This window comes from Micropterus dolomieu, linkage group LG09, assembly GCF_021292245.1.
Source record: "Micropterus dolomieu isolate WLL.071019.BEF.003 ecotype Adirondacks linkage group LG09, ASM2129224v1, whole genome shotgun sequence".
Classification (NCBI taxonomy): domain Eukaryota; kingdom Metazoa; phylum Chordata; class Actinopteri; order Centrarchiformes; family Centrarchidae; genus Micropterus; species Micropterus dolomieu.
Genome location: NC_060158.1, coordinates 23,153,319 through 23,173,445, shown reverse-complemented (window position 1 = coordinate 23,173,445; position 20,127 = coordinate 23,153,319). Strand labels below are relative to the sequence as shown.

Genomic DNA, 20,127 nt, shown 5'->3' with positions numbered 1-20,127 from the left:
GCAGAACGATCCATTTAGTCTCTCTCCTCCATCTCTATCCCTCTCTCCCAGTTTCCACACCTCCTCTGTAGGCTTCTCTCATCAAAGCCTGGGCTTAATCTGTCTATTTTTGCCTGAAGGAATGAAAGAAAGGGATGAGGTAATGCTTTTCCTGTCCATCAGGTGGGCAGTGGTGCATGGGCTCTTAGGTGTGTATAGCTTAGGCAGCTAGCACCACCATGTGGACTCAGAAAACACGCACCAATATGAGCTCAATAGCAGGGAGGTACAGCCTGAAAGAAAGCTACTGGATGATCACCAAAAGTGAAACAGAAAAAAAAAAAACACTTGGATCATATGGACACAATCTATAGCTGAGCAAGTAAATAAAGCTATTTACAAAATGTCAACAATGAGGGATTTATGAAATATGATAACCACTGACTTGACTTGTCAGTATTGCAAGTCAGTTTGAGGGAGTCAGAAAGTTGAACCCCTTCAAATAAACTGGTGAAAGCAGAGCTCCACCTAGTGGATAAAGACAGATGGTGACAACAACACAAAATTGAAACCATTTTATTCATAAAATAAAAGCAAGTCGCTTTGAATTCGGCATTTAATTGAGAAATTTTAAGATTACAGGAACAGTGCAGCCTTAAGGTACAAAATGTGTCAGTCCAGCGTAAACCACCTGAGATCAATATTTAAGCCAGCGTAGAAATGCTTAAGAAAATGAAGATGCAGTATGTGTCGGAGGTTTAAAGGAATGATTTCTGCTCCAAAAATACCAAACAATCCTCCTCTTAAATGCTTTTCTAAGAAAAACTAGACTGTTAAAAAATAATTTTCCTTGAAGGTAGAGAAAATTTACATTAAAATTTTGCAAAACAGCCATAACATTACTCATCATATTACCAAATAAAAAATAAATTAAAAAAACATTTGGATTATCAACCATCAACCCTTTTTTTGGTCAAAATTTCTTTTTGCAAGGGTTCTTTGTTTGTATATTTATGGCAGTAACATAGCTGTTTGAAGTAAGGAATTTGCAGTAAGAGGCAGATTTCTCTCTTTTGGTGCTTTTGCTGAACTTATGGAGTATCTGTTACATAGTTTGGCGTGATAACATCCCAGTCTTATCATAGAACAGAATATATCCTGTTCCTTTTTACCTGAAAGTAAAGTTTCTATCTACACTATGTAAATAAAGAGCAGCAGGAGAGGGCAACATGCTATTGTCCATTTGCCTAAGACCCTTCCTTTTATAACTTTAAAATAAATAACTTATTTGCAGAGGAGAAAAAAAAAACCATTTCTTTATATCACAAGGACAAAAAATTATGGAAGGCAATAGAAAAAAGTTCAGAAGAGAACCGAGATAAGTGATTGAGTGGAGATTCCATCATCCTTATCGCTCCGAACAACTTTGTTTTTCCCCTTCTATTCCTCTCTCTCTACCGGCATTTAAAAGGCACAGTGATGGTAGGCAAGCAGCAGCATTCGAAGATGCTGTTACATCAGATAGAGAAGATAAATGGAGTGGTTGGATTAAAGTCCCCTCTTCAGTCATCTTTGTTGTGGCTCTGGCCGTTGCAGCTCTTTGGTCGCTCGAGGCAGAATTTACGCGGGTGGTTTTTAAAATCAAGGTACTCCTGGACGAAGTGTGGGTGCTGCTCAATAAAATGGTGAAGTTCATCTGGAAAAGGGGACAAAACAGAAAATGGCGTTAAATGCTGCTACTACTGTCAGTAAATATGAAGGTTTTACGTTATTTAATTAACATGTCTGATATCTGCTTTTTGAGGGTACTGGAATAGAGTTTTCATTTGACATGTAGCATTTTAAAATAAATATATGTCATTTGTTTTTTTTGGCTAGAGATATTGGTATAATTATTATGGTGATTCCAGATCATTACAGAGAAGATTAACAGCTTATACTGCATTTTACATTGTGTGAAGATGGGAAATCTGACGGATTGTTTTATGTTAGAAGGAGAAATTGCTTTATAGGACAATAGAGAAAGAAAGAGCATATGAAGAAGCTTTGACAGTTCCTCGTAAAGGCAGATGGCGGAGTTAAAGGACCCTGGAAAATCAACGACAGACGGTACTTATCCACATCAGTGACGTCAAGAAGAAATCAGATGTGATGGTGACAGCACGGAGGAAGTAGACACTCTCAATCCATCACCACAAGTGGTCTCACATGGATCACAATTCATTTTGTACTTAAGTTCGAAGTTGACAAATACTTACCATATGTGATCTTTGCTGTGTCAGGTCTGCCAAGTGCTAAAAACAGACCTGAAAGTTCCACCTCCTTGATTCCCAAGATGACTTCCAAGATGGTGGCCAGCTCCTCCTCTGGGACTTCCCCGTTCTCCTCGCTCTCATACATCTGCACAACAACATATATTCTCAGTGCAGTGACTTAAAACCTACGCCAAACCAGATTTGGTGGGAAAATCTGCTCACCTTGAAGGCCAATTTCAGGGTCTCCATTGACTGTGATGGTCGATGAATGGTAGACAGAGCAATGACATAGTGTCTGATGTCTATCTGTCCGTCTCCATGCTGGGAACAAAATGATGTCAGTGAGCGGAAGAAGCATAGAAACTAATATGATCCTACAGGAAAATGTCATTTACTGAAAATGTGTAATCATCTCTAGTTTGAAATCATGTAAGCTTAACTGGACTAAGAAAACATCTTTACATAAAAGAATCATCACTACTGTTAAACATGTAATAAGCTTTCAAGAAGTTTGTGTTCGCCAACACTGAACAGCCATCACAGAACTGTGTTAAAGTTAGCTTGGTCAATTGTTAAGTCACAGTCACACAAAGTGCACTTATTGACATTTAGCAGACTGCACAAGGGGGAGCTGATCAGTAATTGTCAGACCAGTTCCACACTTGATAACTTGAAGTAAAAAAATAAAATAATAATAAATAACAGCAGTGGTTTAGACCTACAGATGCTTTTAATCAGTGACACCGTGTCCTTGTTAAACACTACAGCTCTTTTAAGAAAACCCTACCCTGTCTAAATGATCACACATGAGACCTAAAAATAGAACAACTGAAAATTATTAAATGGTAAGACGTTAGGTTATCAGGAACCTGTCGAGGATGCAAGAGCAGAAAACGTCTCAGGGTCTTCTGAAAACTGGAGTAACTGTTAAAAGGAGGTCAGTGTGCAATCAGCCCAATTGTATCAATTAACTATTATGAATATCTAATTACAGTTATATTCCCCCTCATATTATAACCATGCCACTGTGACACTCTCAGGAAGACATTCTCTACATCTCATTTGTTGGGAATAAACCTGCCTACCTGCTGCATTTCCTTTCATTTAGCTGCTAACTGTTCCATTATGACTCTGCAAGGTTTAAGCTCAACCTTTGAAGTTGTGAACTATATTAACTAAAAATTGTATAAGAATTAGACTTGGGAGGGAAATGAAAGCAAATCATCTAAACTGTAAGGTAAAGCAAAGTCTGGCCTCTAGTTTAATATAAAGGTTAGAGCTTTCAAGGTTTGCTATAATATTTAACTGTATCAGCATCATCTTTGTACTGTAACATATTTAATACTCTTACCAGACTGTTTTTATACATACTTGCCTGTATTCATTTTAATTCCATTATTTAAAACAAAGAAAAAGTCTTGAATCTATCTGTGTTTACCTGGTCAAAGAGGCTGTGCACTTGTGCGAGTGTCTCTGTAACTGGCAGGTTGAGGAACTGTGCAAAGTCTTCCAAACCCAGCCTGCCTCCCTGCAGTTTTCTGGCTCTTCTGGCCTGCTCCTCCAGCACTTTGCCTTTAGTTCCTGCTCTCAGCCTGTGGACCAGAGAAAATACAAAGAAATCACATCATGCAACAATGAAAAAGTTAGTCGCACTGTTAACAACACATTGTACATGGAAACAAGGTTTGTTGTCACCTTCATTACTGTTGACCTGCCAAAATCCCACATACCTAGCCATGACATCTTTAGGATTAAAGCAGATGAATGTCTGAAAGAAAAGGTGCGAGTAATGTATTCATATTCTATCTTCTACACTTGCTGTATTTGGCTTAGAATTGCCTCCTCTTGCTTTCCTGGCTTGAATTTTCGATATCTATTCTATTTTTTTAAAATTTACAAACGATCAAAGATTTATCTGCAAGATTTTATTTTCCTTCCATCAAAGATGTTGTCTTCATCACAACTCAAAGAGATAGAAGCATCTATTTTTTTTTTTACTTTAAATCATGCAACGTTACCATAGAGGAGTCAGAGCAACAATATGGGGCTGAAAATGCTGTATAATAAGTCTCCTTTAAGGATTATTGTGAGAAGCCACATCCAGAACAAACGTCGAGTCTTACTTTGCCAAAAGCAATACATAAATGTGGGGAAAAGAAGTGTCTCTCTGTATTCATAAACATGAAGAGAATCTTATGACTCAGACATAATCATGAGTCTCTTTAAAGACTCCCTCATACTTAGTATATGATCAAAAGAATGGTAATATTGGTTGTGCATGCTACCCACCTAGTACAAACACATAATTTTAATGAGCTAATTAGCAAAGAAGGAGAAAAAAGATTCCTCTCTGGTATCTTTAACATTTATGTGATCAAATGAGAAATACATATGCTGACGATGATTTTTAATTGAAAAAACCCCATGTAGGATTACCTCTTTATATCACTCATATCTTCTCTAATTTACCAAATAATCACATGATATGCTTACATGTATCTGACAATTTTCCTACTTTAAGTGTATCACCTGGATATAAAATCTGATTGTAGAGAACTAATATCTGCACCTATCTTTAAATATATTCAGTCTTGGCAGGACATTTGTGCTATACAACATCAAACCTCTCCCCATCTAACTTGAACTGATCGAATCATATCATTCTTGATGGGGACCGATCTCCTTGTGTGTACTTCTGACCTTGCCACCAATAGGTGTCAGCGTTTCTTCACCTTCAGTTCCCAAAAGTCTTGGCTGGTGCACCCACCCTCCACTCAGTCAACCAGTCAATCCAGTCTCCCTCCACTCACCCCAAACGGCACACCAGCAGGTTGAACTCAAGCAAGCTGCTGTAGTCATATATGCGCAGTGGGCCCTGCGATAGGCTGATCTCACGGTCGTCAAAGGACAGGTCTGTGAGTGGCAGCTGCAGCGCCCTATGAGGAAGATGACGGAGTGTGTTACAGACATCCAAAACAAGCAAGTCCAGACAATCTGACACTGATCAAAGACACTTATGCAAACACACTAACACAAACTCACTTGGCCATGAGCTCTCTGACATTATTGGCAAACAGGGCAGGGTTTTCCTTCTCCTCGTCTGATGGAGTGTAAATAGGCAAGTACTACGGAAAGAGAGAGAAACAGCCAATAGATATAGAATTACACATATCAAATTCACTACATTAGATGGACTTTATCTAAATCAAGCGAATATTTCTCTCAATTAGAAATAGCAATCTCAAGAAGACTGAAGCTACTGTGGAAAAAAAAGGAAATAAAGTTTCACTGACTTCTAGTTTACTAAACCACTCACCTCTATCTCCATGGGATTATGAAGTTGGCACAGAGTGAGCCATAGGATCTTGAACCTGGAAGACAGGAGAGCAGGAGATGTCTAAACATGACTAGATTGTATCAGGAGAGAAATAATGATAGAGAGAAATATTTGTTCAAGACTGAACACATAGCACTTGAGAAACAGCATCTTAACGTGGTCTTTCTTAATATAACGTTACATGACATTTATTCATTTAGCTGACGCTTTTATCCAGTGCAACTTACAATTGCTATTTATATCAGAGGTCGCCGGCCTCTGGAACAACAAGGGGTTAAGTGTCTTGCTCAGAGACACAATGGTGGACGTGTCACAGCGGGGAATTGAACGCGGTTCTCTCACACCAAAGACATGCATTTTATCCACTGCCCCATCACCACCCCAATAATATAAAACAGGCTTTACTCTATATACTTAGCAGATGGCAGTCGAAGCTCTGTGTGTGCAAGTGTGTGTGAGTTATGGTTTGTGGTGTGTGTAGGAGTGTAGGTGTGTGAGAGAAAGACTGAAACACTTACGCTCCGGGACCCTGCCACGTCCATGTAACAGTATCCTGTTGAGGGTAAGAGGAAATGGGTCAGGACAAACACACAAACACAGAAGCCTCGCATGAAGTCAACTTCTTTCAACTTCCTGTAAATTCTGTTCGTTATTTTTCTCACACGTGTGCATTTGTGGGTTTCGATGGCTGCAGACTTTAAATACATTATTCATAGATGAGTGCCTAAATACTGCGACACTCATGTGTACTCATAATGCTGCTACACTTTTTAGCTCGCGTCTCAAATTACACTTCCATTGTTAATGCTGCAGCTCTACATTCAGTGAGCACTGATCAGTGCTGACATACACTAACAACTGCATTGTTGTGACATGATAATTTCAACACAGTTTTACACATCAAGTCTGTTTACAGATTCTGGGGAGTACTACTGCATGTGTGGAAAAAGTAGGATTTTTGTAACTTGTAGTTTTCTAAGTTTATCCCCTTTAAATTAACAGCATAAAAATAAAAAATAAAAGTTTTTTGATTTTCCACTCTGGGTGCTTGACACAAGATGACCTGATGATGTCATCAGTTACCTGTCAGTACACGTGTCTTCATGTTAACCTACATCCATTTGTTCAAGTGTAAAAGGGCAATGTAAACAGAACCCTAAAATGCCTTCAGCGTGCAATATTGTATTATTAATTTCTGCTCTCATTTGGACTAAGGAAACCAAACCAAAGCTGTGTGAACACAGCGTAAGAATGATAAAACAGCATACAGATAAATCCAAGACAATTCAGACCTGGTCACATTTTTAACAATAAGTTAAAAATGTGACCAGATGCTATCAGCAACTCTTCACATTGTTTCTCTACAGCTAATACAACAGATGGAAAGGAAAGACTTCTGGTGGTATACATATACTGAGTCTAGATAGGAATACAGAGGCTAAGCTACCCTGTTATTGTGGTTTATTCAGATTTTCTTTTCTCACTTAACTGCCTTGTACTGCCACGTTACCAGCACAGTGACTAAACTCAGAGAAACGGTGACAAAAGATTTCCAGGGAAACGGACAAGAAAAACTAGGTAATAAGAACTGCATCATTCATGAGAGAAAGGAGAGGAACAGAGACGGAGACATGACGCGCGTGTGTGAGAGAGAGATAGTTTGTGTGAGAAAGAGGCGGATGAAATATCACCCTACTAGAACATGAAGTCATTCTACACAAGAGGGACACAAACTAACATGAGGGAAAGAAACCATTACATCACAGGTGCATGTGTCAGTATCTGTAGGTTTGTGTACATACTATGGCCGAGGTCAGAGGGATGGAGCAGGTATCGAAAGGATTAAAAGAAAGTGTGTTTACCAGTTTATTTGGGTAGCGTAGCACCACCGGCTGCACTGGGAGTCCTGGTATGAAAGCACCTGAGAGAGACGAGAGATGGAGGTGAGAGGACAACAGGAGAGAAAAAGAAAATGTGAATTATATCAAAAACATATTTCTAAGATTAATCATTTATGTCAATAAAGTAAATTAGACTGTATTAACCTGTATTTGTATTTATTTTTCTACACCATACTACATGCATATATTATTAATAACAATTCAATGAATATAAATAAAAGCGCCATAGTTTTGGCAGCAGGGTTTTCTACAGATTTTAACTGACTTAATCACAGCAGAGAGACAGAATAATGAATTGGGCTGAGTTGTGTACCAGTTTAGATGAGTGACGAGCTCACAACCACAGGATAACCTCCAGCCCTACATAATGTCTACCTACAGTATTTATTACTGAACAAATGCCTATTCAAGCTACTGTGTGAGCTTTGGATAGGTGGAAATAGGATAACTAATGTCAGTAAAACTTCAACCGTAAGGCTTAATTATTTTTTTGGCCACTTGGAGGCTGTAAAGTTGATATAGCCAATGTGTTAGCAAAAGGTGGTCTATTTACATATCCATCCAACACAGAGAGACATTATCGTTCATTTGAAGTCGGGTTTGTGCCCATGTGATTAAGGGAAGTCAAATTTTCTATCTGATTCTAGCTTTGTTTTTGTCCCTACCAAGGGGAAGATATCTGGCTCTGTAGCTGCTAAATGCTCCGCTGTGTTCACTAGCTAGTTGCTAACTTTGTCTGTCTGCCTTTGGTACTGGTAGAGAGCGTACACAGAGGGTAAGGCCAGAAACTGCTGCCTGCTGCTGCTGGAAACAAGGTTGATGAGAGTGGGGCATTAAAAGTGAACCAAAACAGTAATGATGCAGACTGAAAACCAAAACCAAAGAGCTGAAAGATGCTACAATGCTCCATAGCTGAGCTGAAGGAACTGCAGAGACACGTAAAAATTATCTGTGGTTTCGCCACTACTAGCGATTCCTTTTACATTAGACACAGCCATTTTCACAAGTGTTCATATAGAATTGATTAGTGCAGCTTCATCTGATATAGGCCAAAACTATTCTTTCAGACTTTGTAAATATTTTAATATTCTGAATATTTTCAATGGGACAAAGTTAGGTAAAATGCATTCAAGATATAATCTGTTCAGTGTTCCCTAGAAATTAAATATACCATAGTGCAATGGTGAACACCACAACAAATTGTGTAAAATTTAATTAAAAAGTACAATCACAAGTAAAATAAAAAAAAATTAAAAAAAAGGGATTATATGATATCATATGATATATGAATTAATAGGTCTTGAAGGCAGGGTCAGGCCGGTTTCACTACGACTTTAACATGACACCTATGAAGGTGAGAAAAAGGTTCCCACAGCAGAGAACGTCCTTGTGTTTAATCTGATCCAAACACTGTGATGGAAAACATTAACTGTGAGCAGCTGTACTCAACATTAAACATGGAAGACCAGTCGACATGATTTTTAATAGAAAAATATTGGCACCACATATTGTTCTAGCTGCACATGAGTGATCACTATCTACACCCTCTGAATAATAACGTGACTATAGTGAGGGGACAGACAAGGAGTGTATGGTGAACATGAAAGTGACAGCTCTATTAAAAGGCCTTTTGAAGACTGGAGGTATCTGTGCAGAGCATGTCACGCACACAGGTGGCACCATTCACATTAAAACACACAGACACACACACACTGTCGCTCAGTTGTGCTGGGAGCAGTGAGGAGACATAACTAGAGGAGACACATACAGAGAGGACTGGTAATACACAACAGACAGATCAAGCCGGACAAACATACAGAAACACACAATACAGGACAGAGTGTGACCAACGGGGCTTACTGGGAATGACAGAATTACAGACTGGAAGAAAGGGGATTAGACAGAGCAAGCAGGGAACAATGGATGACAGCATAACACACACACACACACACACACACACACACACACACACACGAGCACGTGAGCAGAAAAACAAGGACAAAACCGTTTTGTGTCCTGTTGAGGTATCCCTAAGCAAGACACTGAACTCAAACCTGCTGCGCCAACATAAAATGAATTTGCCCAGACATCTACACCTGGAGTTGGCAATGCTGTTAGCTGTGTCAGCTATGCAGTCAACCACATGCATAAATAATCATTTACAAGTCCAGGCACACTAAATGAAATGGATGCGGAACAAAGTGATCGCATGCAAGACTCTCCATTAACACGCAGACACACCCCTGGCTGGAAATAACCAAGAACTACAACAAAATACTGTTCTGAGCTGTGGTGTGCACAATTATTATACTGTAACAGCCTCTCTGGAGAACATCCAAGTTCAAAGTTTGTTATATACTAACAACTTGGACCATTGGACCAAACAGATGCTAGTTTCCTAACCTAAACACACTTAAAAAAAAAAAAGTTTCGCAAAACTGGATGGATCAGGTAAAGTTATGTATAATTTTAACTTAAGTTAAATAGTACGTTCTCAACCTCATGAGACAAACGTATTTCAACCAGTTCACACGTCACACCTTGTATTTCTCAAGCAGATTTTTTTTTTTTTTTTATGTTGCCAGTGTCTGATATGTAGTATTATTCTTATCAGCCCAATGAAGAGGAACATGTTAATATTATATGAGAACCATCTGTGTCCTGAAACAACCCTATAGGTGCATCACCGCAAACAACTGGACAATACAGGCATACACTTCCCTCTGAATACTGCTTTGAAGCAGTATTATGTAACTCAAGCGTTCCACACCACAAGTGTTTGTACTGGGACAGACCCTGAGAACCCACAACACCACTTGCGGCTGTTTGAGGCAGTACAGCTTTACTGCATCTGCATGCTGACACGCTCACATTGACAGTACTAACTCGCTGATGTTAATCAGATACACTGTTCACCATCTTAGTTTAGCTAATTAGCAAAAAAACAAAAAGTATAGCTGAGGCTCATGGGAATATTATTAGTTTTGCAGGTATTTGGTCATAAAGCAAAGTATAAATTTAAATTTTGACCTTATGATGGCGCTAGAAGAAGAAGTCAGGATAAGTCGCCTGTGAACCATGAATGTCTGTACAAATATAGTATGAATCCATCTAGTAGATGTCAAGCTATTTCACTAAATAAGTGAAAACTAATCTCTTAATGTTCAGATACTGAGATGAGTTGTTTGATTAATGAAATTATCTGTGATTTTGGCCCCACACATTAATGTTATGTGAGGAGGAAATTTCATTTTTCAATCTAACCCCACCACACACACACACACACACACACACACACTTTCAGGATGCCTAAATCGGTAAGGGGACTGAACACATACCAGCCTTGAACAAGATGAGACCCGACCTGTTGGTGCACGTCCCCTCTGGGAATATCATGATCTGGAACAAACAAACACACACTTAAGTGCTAATACACACGTACAGAAACACACAAACGCATGCATCAGGTCTGTGTGTCTGTGACTAAAAATCCCAATTCACATGCAGTGTCAATGTGGTTGTTTTGTGCATTTTCATGTATAATTATTATTGTTAATGTTACCTGAGGCCACTCCCCTCCAGACCGGGTTCTCCGCTTGATCTCCTCCACAGTTTTTCTTCTGGAGTCTTGGTCCGACCGAAACACAAACACTGGCCTGATGTAGCTGATCAGAGCTGGGAAGACGGCGGTGAGGAGAGAGATTTCGTATGTGTGCCAGAACAAGTGAGAAATCACAAAGTAGTACTACTACAACTAGAAGAGAAGCTAATAAAGTGGCACACACCCTGATGTTACATCCCAATCCATCCTCAAAAGTTGTTGACTGTACTTTACTTTAAACCAGGTTGTCTTGAGACAAGGACAGCTCAGATGTTGCTTGCATTAAAAAAAAATGCAATTAAAAACAGATTTAAATTTGTCTGTATTACTTAAATGTCTGTATGTAAAGTGGACTCACTGACTTTCGATTTTCTTAATTCAGCTGTCATAGACCTTAAGTATGAGCACAGACCAAGAACATAAGACTCATCCTCTACCATTCAGGTAGCTACTGATAGTCCTATTGCTATCTGCAGCACCCTCATGTTTAAAATAGTTTATTTATTGCTTATATTACACTATTACAAATATCTGCAAACCAGATTTGAAACTACTGTTATTCAGCATTTAATTCCATTAAAAAAAACTTTAAGCCAGACTATTTAAAATTTGGCCTTTTGGCATTTTATGAATGTATTTATTCAACCTGTTACAGCAATTCAGAAGCTTGATATAATCAAACATTTTAAAATTCATGTAGTTCAAATACAAGTTTCTTAAGTTTCTTTCATATCTAGTGACTTAACACAATCTAGTAACTTCTAGACAGGATTTTGCATTGTGTGCCCAATACACATACTGTAAGAGAGGTGATGGTATTGTGTTTTACTCACTGCCCCAGATGGGAATGCTCCTGCTCTCCAGTTTGGTGACTATGGAGCACATGGTCATGGTCACTGGGATGGCATCAAAGTAGGAGGAGTGTGGTGCCACGGTGAGGATGGGAACTTCAGAGGACGCCGCCCGTTCGCCTTTGACCTTGATCCAATGGAAACCTCCGCAAAACCACATGGCTCGCATGATCACTCGCAGACACAGGTCTACAAACCTGGGAGAATACACACAAGACTGTTTGAGAAAGGGCGTTTATTTAGCTCTGTCATAATGCTATTTACAGGACGCTGCAATTTTCACACATTTCTGTGTGATCCCATTTGTTTTAGTAGCACATACATGCTTTAGCACTTTCCTACACACACAAATAAACATTCACCGCACACACCTCCTCCACCACGACTGTGGCTCAATGACAAAATCAGAGCGTCCCAGGGAGGCCGTGAAGGCAAAGGGCCACGCCAGCAGCATGAGGAAGGAGACCAGCAGCAGCCGCACTGGGAACACTGTGACAGACATCAGTCCTATCTGAAGAGAACAGAGATGAAGAGATTAAGAGATGGAGATATACAGTCATATTGTTACCTTTCCAGTGCACGACTTACACTACCATCGTTCAACATTCCTATGGCTTTTTAGCCAACTGTGAAACAATAATTCCTTGAATCTTTAACATGCTGTTCATTCCTATAAAGCAGAGAAATATGCCCACATCCAGAGGAGCAGCAGCACATCTGTGCCTTCAGGAAGGAACATCCATCTATCAATCACAGTTTGCTGGTTAGGAACCCCTCGAGCTTACAGGCTCATGTGGCCAATATGTACGCATTTATATAATCTGATGTTAGTACTTAAATATGATATATTACTGGTATAGGTCTTTTTATATAGAAGAACATCTTATGTAAAATATATTTCAAAGACACCGGACCATTTTTCATAGTAACTCTACCCAACAAGTAGTGTTGCACCAGTTGTGTGCAAGTTCTCTTTTAGGTTAGGGTGTAAAGTCGACACCAAAGGCATAATAACTTCTAGTAAGTTTGAAATCAGCTACAAAAACTAGTTGCTTAGGGCTGAACCTAACCTAAGGGAAGTGGCCAATCAACAATCAAAGATAAGTTCCATCGACCTGGTTACCATGCACATTAGCTTTCTGGCTGGCATGATAAGTGGGATCCTAGCAAATCATAGTAAACTAGATCCATGTTGAAATATCATATCACCATATAAGGTCTCTACTGTGTTGCAAAATGATGCTGCGGGGGAGAAAATATAATAAAGTATAATTCTTTGACATTTTATGATTTACACCTACCCTGTGACATGCGTTACTATTTAGTTGTTGAGTTCGGGCAGAAAGATTTGGGGGGGGAATCAAATTTGACATTTTTCTGCCAGATATTAGGATTACAATTCAATTTGCGTTTTTATTTTTTTTATTTTTTTAAGTTCAGCAAAAGTTCAATATTCACTGTGTAATAGATAAAACAAAACAGAGCAGATTTGCTCGGCGGAGAATAGGCAGCTAGTCTATTTTTGACTGTAGCCGCATCAAGCAGCACAGAGCAGGTGAACTGGACAGGAAGTCAGACACAGAAACAGCATAGAGAATCCTGATGATTTTCAAAATAAAACCATGTGCAAACTCCTTATTGTATATCAACAATACACACAGTTAAAACTGACAAAAAAGAAACACTTTAACTCTGTAGCCTATTTAACCATGGTAGAAGCTCAAAAATAAAGGACAACTGAACAAATCAACAAAATCTGAACAAGTCAGCAAAATCAGGCAGGCATAACGCTCTTATTCTGAAATGCAGCATGTGGGATAATGTAGCCATGCAGAAAGAGCAAACAAAACCGGTTTACCGAGAGCTGTTATCAGTAGTAGAAGCACACAAAATCACAAATTAACACAGCGTCAACAACATGGGGCAGGCTGAACGCTCCGCTGCTAAAATACTTCCAGTGAGCGCGGACGCCAGGCAGTGGACGGGCAAACCTCTGGCGCAGCCGCCGCCTGTGTTGGACTGGCTGACACCATTATCCCACCACGTTTTCCTCTACAGTAGTTTCATTTGTTGTTGTAAAATGTGCCCGCTGTGATTGATGAGTAGGACCGTAACGGGAGGTGCATGGCGCCTGTGACTTGCGAGGAAGTCAGTCACACAAGGATGACAACACAATGAATTTGTAACCGCATGACTGTTAAAAACGGGTCAGATGCGCTGTATAATTAACACACATTTTAATCGGTGTCTTCATGATCAGCTAACCGCGTTCTTTCAAATCGCAATTTCGTCTTGAAAACGATTGATCGTTCAGCCCTACTTAGAGTTAAGTTGTTTTTGAGTTTAAGTTTTTGTTCATGTCCAGTGCTGAGGAATCACTGAGAAGGTAGCAGCGCTTGTGATACTTTGATAAGTCAAACACTTTTCCAGGAATGTTTATTTAGAAATGCCAGTGTCATACCCATCATCTGATCTGTATGAGGCTTTTAATTAAGTCTTTAAAAGCCAGAAGAAAAGCTATTTAGTTTACATTCATTTTTTAAAGCATTTATTTAAATTACATTACAAATCAAATAGAAGTTTTTACATCCCTATACTTTCATTTATTTATTGAGACACAGCTAAGCCTTGTTTACCTGTTTCTGTAGAAACTAAGGGAACATGAGTCTACAGCCAGCGGCTCTGTGAGGCTGTTCTTAGTGCTTTGAGCTAAATATTAAAATCAGCATGCTAACGTTGTTTACAATATTGTCTGGGAACCATGCATGTTTTATACCAATCCATCTAGTAAATGTTGAGAAATCTCACAGATTAAGTGAAAACTTTGATCCGCTGGCGGCGCTTGATGTCAGAGGATCGCCAAAGTTATTAAGATTCATCCTCTGGGGAACATGAATATCTCCACATCCATCCAGTAGTTATTGAGACATCAGAGTCTGGGCCAAAGTGGTTGAACGACTGCCATACCGACCGACTAACAGACACAAAATGCCACTAAAATGGCTAAAAATCTTTCTGTTTTAAGGCTCCCTTTGATTTGAATTTTACTATTACACATTAAATCCATAACATTGTTTGGATTTTGGATCTAGAAATATTGCTTTTAATGTTCACTTTAATAATTATGATTTAATGTCATCAATTTTATTATTGTTTTTTGTCATGGTTTTTTCTGTGTATGTTTTTTTTGTGAGCAAAAAAACTGTATTGACTTAGCTTATCCTGTAAACAATACATTTGTTGAGACATGGTACGAGGACTTTTGCTTTTGAATAACACCAGAGAGGTTTCACTGTATAAATAGTAAGGATGGAAATAAGATAAGGCAACTCTGCAAACAGCGTATCAAGCTACGTTCAGCCTCGGGTCACACAGTACAGTTTAGTACTAGAGGACAGAGTGCCACAGTAGACATGAGAAGTCAGCTGACTGACTTGTCATGCCTTTTCTCTTACTATCTAATGAGAGAGATGTGGTGTACGAGTGTGTGCGATTGTGTACCAACAGGGTCACAAAGTCATGGCCTCCACTGTAAATTCAGACTGTGACATTTTAAGCCTCCTCCTCCTCTGCTCGGTCTCTTCATCCCGCACTTCCCTCGTGCTCCTTCGCTCCCCTCTCATCAACCTCCCGGCCTGCCTTACAGTAATCTCCAATCCCGGAGGAATTCTTCTCTTCAACTATCCATCCATCCTGCCATCATCCATCAATCTCTCACCTCCCCGTGTCTATTTGCTCAGCTGCACCCTCATTTATTATGCTGCTCTTTCTTCAACTGTTTCCCTCCTACTTTGCATTGATGTGCTTTTTGTCACCACTCTGGGGAATCATTTCTAACCCTTCTGTTCCTGCCCCATCCTTCCTTTCGCTCATGTGTGTTTCCCTCTTTCCAGAGGAGCACAGGTGCACGCTGCAGGGCTGTATTAATAAATAAACAGTAATGGGGGTTATTTATGATGCTCTAACGCCTCTCCCTGCATCACCACCCCCATGCCTGACGCAGAGTGCACTCATCATCAGAGCTTAACGAATCCATCTGGGAGGCTCTGCTGACATTTTCTCAAGAGGTGGCATGAGAATGGGTTGGGTAGGGGCAGAGGGGAACAATTTCTAGTGTTTTATGAGAGTCCAGGCCCATCCATCTGATCCTTCTGCAGTGCTGGCCTCAGTGCAGTCATTTGTTATATTTCTATTACTTGTGTACAAATATGCCCGATTGCCTTTTGTGGGGCTGAAGGGAGCTTTTGGAAGCTCATTCATTACAGCAGTTATGTCAAAATGTCAATTTTCTAAAGCCTGTTACTTTTTTCACTTACTTTTCCCTTTTATTTCATGCTGCCACTTTTCATCACAAAGTCTTTGTCTCTCTATCAAGACAAACAAGGCTGAGATAGTGATGTGACTGCCTTTTGATCAGAGTAATTACTTAAGAAATGTTATGTGCTGTATTATACAAGTGAAATTTAGAAAATGTACGGCGACACAAAGAAAATGTCATATTTTCTACACTTAACGGTTATGGAGACAAATAGCAGCAAATGTCTTTTGACCTGAGAGGAAGGTTCAGTGATTTGCTATTCGTAAAATATTCAGGAGAAGCCATAATAAAGTGGTCATGTTTTGCTCATTTTCACGTTCATAATTTTATTTATAGGTTGTACCAGAGTAGGTTTAGATGGTTTCATTTTCAAAACCATATTTTTGTCATACTGCACATTTCTGTAGCACCTCTTTTCACCCTGTGTGTTGAACTCTTTGTTTTAGATACTGAGTGAAGCGTCGCACTTCTATAAGATCTTTGTTGGGACCAGCACATGCACAGTACCTAGGTAAGGATTACTAGCCAATCAGAATGAGAGTAGGGCGGGTCCTGACAAGCAAGGTAGTGTGATCAAAAATAAAGCCTCTTCAGCCGGTAACCATGGCTTCGGTTTAGCCATATGTGATCCCGAAACACAGGCGGAACAACCCGAACCAGCTTTGTAACCTAGACTGGAGAAAGATGTTTCAGAGTGGTTAATTAAAGTTATTAATTTGTAACAAATTTATATTTCATACTTAACGTTTTAACTGTGTTAATCTAATGTTCAGTAAGGAGGGTGGGGCTGAGGGCATATGTCTTGTCACTGTGTGCTTAGTGTGTTTCTCCACCAGTGTTTTTGAGGGTGGACTTGGGTGATCTTCTCTATTTTCTATATCATCTAATCATGGCTACTTGAGATCACAGATTGGCGATCTGATTGCCAGGGGGCGCTGTTATGTTGCAGCATGCCGGTCAAATGCCAGCATGGCGCTGACTAGTGTGCTAACCTCGACAACCCAGCTGTATTCTAACGTAAACATAGCTATCCTTATTAGCTAGGCTCCTTACATGGTTGCTTATAACTTTTATTATTATTTGAAGGTGGGTCTCTGACATTGACAGCGTTGTGTTAAGAAAATAGATAGACTAACTTTTCAGAGTTAACTTGAATGCATTAGTTTTTCTATATTCACACAGCTCTGTTTCCGTGTGTGTGTGTGAGTGCGTGCGTGCGTGCGTGCGTGCGAGTGAGTGCAAGTGGGGGTCCTGAGTGAATCTATGCGTCGTGCGCAACTCTGCACTAAATTTTGATATTACTCATATTAAATAGTATATAGTTTGTGGCGGTCAGCGTTGATATTATGTCGTGTCGCCACAAATAAAAACAATGAATGGGAAACACTGCAGCGGGGTGCAGATTCTAGAGACTATTTTTTGTCATCTTAGTTCTGGTAGTGAGTTAGTTAAAATCACCTTAATATTGGCGCATGAAAAAACAATCGCTGTGCATCCCTTCAGTCCTCCATAGCCGATCCAATCGCCAAACGGCACAAGCCTATTTGAGGGTGTGTCACATTAGCCGCTGGGTGAGCATGTGTGTGTTACATAATCATGCATATAGGTTACAAAAGTAAAGTTTAGACTACAAACAAGTTGTTTTCAGGGAGTTAAGGAGCAGCGTTTTATTTGGGAGATGGTAACTCTCTTTGGGGGTTTTTTTTAGTTTGCAAACCCATTACATGCACAAAAAAAATTATAACACAATAAAGGAAAGTGAAAAAACCAGAAAGTATAATATGACCTCTTTAAAGCTGTCATGGGCCATTAAGGCATACTCACCCAGCCCATCCTACCACTGGGGTGTATTCCAGAAAGTGGGTTTAGTGAAAACTGAGGGAGGTAACGCTGAGATGAGGGGAAACTCTGGGTTTGCTGTTCCAGAAAGAGAGCTAACTTAACCTGCTCACTGGCAGGTTGTCCTTCCTCTCTCTCTGTCTCCTCCCTCTTACAGAGTCAGACATGGTGTTTTATTTCCTCAATGATTCAAGCAGTATCGAAGCACATTAGTTAGCGGAGGTCAGAATCTAAATCCCAGTTAGATACCAGCTTGTTACAAAGGACTCTCTAAAGTTCCTACTGTTATGTCCCATCAGTCATTTCTGTGAACAGTGGTTTTTGCCCTCACATTCAAGTATTACACAGCATCAAATCATGTCCTAACCCTTTGTGAGTTTGATCAGTTCCACTAACATATTTATTGCCCATAATGTGTAATCTCAGTTTAAACTGTAAGAGTCAGTGTAGGCGCTTTAGACGTGTAGAATCAACAAATAATTATCTCTATGACACATGACATGATTAGCCGCACGGATGGAACATAATTCCTATTGGAGATGATATGTTATTTCTGAGTGAGCAGATTGTGGTGCGGCTGCAGAATGCAGTTAGAAAGTGAGCTTAGGCAGTTCCTGTCAGATTAAAGCTGAACGAATATATTTAAAATGTCATGTAGGCAACAGCCTAACACACAGTCAGATCCCACCACTTTATCATAAGGAAATGTAAGTCTGGTAAACAACGAATTAACGGACAAAATTGAAAAATACTTGTGTTAATTTGTTGACATTTTCCCCCCGCTCTGACTCAGAATCCTTCTTTAAAGATAACTATGCACAGTCTGTATATACATGCATTAATCTCTCTACATCCACTGCATTAAAATGGAGGCTCTGCCTTTTTTTTCTTTACCTGTTGCCATGGTGAATCATAGTATCGGAGCTCCATTGATGATGGCTATTCATTAATTCAAAAACGCATGAGCTTAACTCTGTGTCAGTGTTTTTACATATACATACTGTTAAAGTCATCTGGTATTAAATATTTGTTTTTGCCAGGAAGAAAAATGTGTGCTGGTGAAATCTTCAAAATATTTTATAAAAAGGAATCTAGCTGACACTCTTATCTAGAACAACCTACAAGAGGTGCACCAGTAGATTAGGTTTTTATACTGAAACAGCCAAACATATCTGCCATTTCTGAATGTCACAGGTATTTTGTCTGCAAGCTGGAGCGCTGGCAGGCATGTCCTTATGATGTTCACTGTTCAGCAATGTGTGACTCAGCTGGAATGAGCTCTGCTGTCTGTTTGTCTGTTTCACTTGCTGACCTAGTTGGGTCTGCAGTGCTGCTGATCATGTTTGCTGGAAGTTATAAAATTCCAGGACAACCAAATGGGGGGGGGGGGGTTCCGCATCAAGCAGCACATGTCATCTTAATATGACAAACACACAGATTACAAAGCAGACACACAAACCTAGAAAAACACACATCAGCCGATGGCATATACAGTGAGAAAAATAAGTATTTGAACACGCTGCTATTTTGCAAGTTCTCCCACTTAGAAATCATGGAGGGGTCTGAAATTGTCATCGTAGGTGCATGTCCACTGTGAGAGACATAATCTAAAAAAAAAAATCCAGAAATCACAATGTATGATTTTTTAACTATTTATTTGTGTGATACAGCTGCAAATAAGTATTTGAACACCTGTCTATCAGCTAGAATTCTGACTCTCAAAGACCTGTTAGTCTGCCTTCAAAATGTCCACCTCCACTCCATTTATTATCCTAAATTAGATGCACCTGTTTGAGGTTGTTAGCTGCATAAAGACACCTGTCCACCCCATACAATCAGTAAGAATCCAACTACTAACATGGCCAAGACCAAAGATCTGTCCAAAGACACTAGAGACAAAGTTGTACACCTCCACAAGGCTGGAAAGGGCTACGGGGAAATTGCCAAGCAGCTTGGTGAAAAAAGGTCCACTGTTGGAGCAATCATTAGAAAATGGAAGAAGCTAAACATGACTGTCAATCTCCCTCGGACTGGGGCTCCATGCAA

At 39.6% G+C, this 20,127-nt stretch overlaps 1 protein-coding gene across 1 annotated transcript; it reads right to left on the bottom strand.

The window, feature by feature from the left end:
* Positions 1–539: 539 nt before the first annotated feature.
* Positions 540–13,957, bottom strand: lpcat1 (lysophosphatidylcholine acyltransferase 1). The gene is made up of 14 exons (XM_046059204.1): positions 13,877–13,957; positions 12,296–12,435; positions 11,907–12,121; positions 11,035–11,147; positions 10,811–10,871; positions 7,434–7,492; positions 6,090–6,124; positions 5,551–5,605; positions 5,277–5,359; positions 5,045–5,170; positions 3,673–3,826; positions 2,457–2,555; positions 2,238–2,379; positions 540–1,675 (listed from the first exon to the last, which is right to left on the bottom strand). The coding sequence occupies exons 1-14, from the start codon at positions 13,955–13,957 to the stop codon at positions 1,542–1,544; spliced, it is 1,497 nt and encodes a 498-aa protein (XP_045915160.1). The 3' UTR covers positions 540–1,541.
* Between the last annotated feature and the right edge of the window lie 6,170 nt (positions 13,958–20,127).

What these genes read in the sequence shown, in the direction of transcription:
- lpcat1 (XM_046059204.1), bottom strand. Translation starts at nt 13,957, where the DNA reads ATGGTGTCAGCCAGTCCAACACAGGCGGCGGCTGCGCCAGAGGTTTGC. An exon ending in TACGCTACCCAAATAAACTG is followed by an intron (nt 6,125 to 7,433) that starts GTAAACACACTT and finishes TACCCTCAACAG; the next exon opens with GATACTGTTACATGGACGTG. An exon ending in CACAGCAAAGATCACATATG is followed by an intron (nt 1,676 to 2,237) that starts GTAAGTATTTGT and finishes CCCCTTTTCCAG; the next exon opens with ATGAACTTCACCATTTTATT.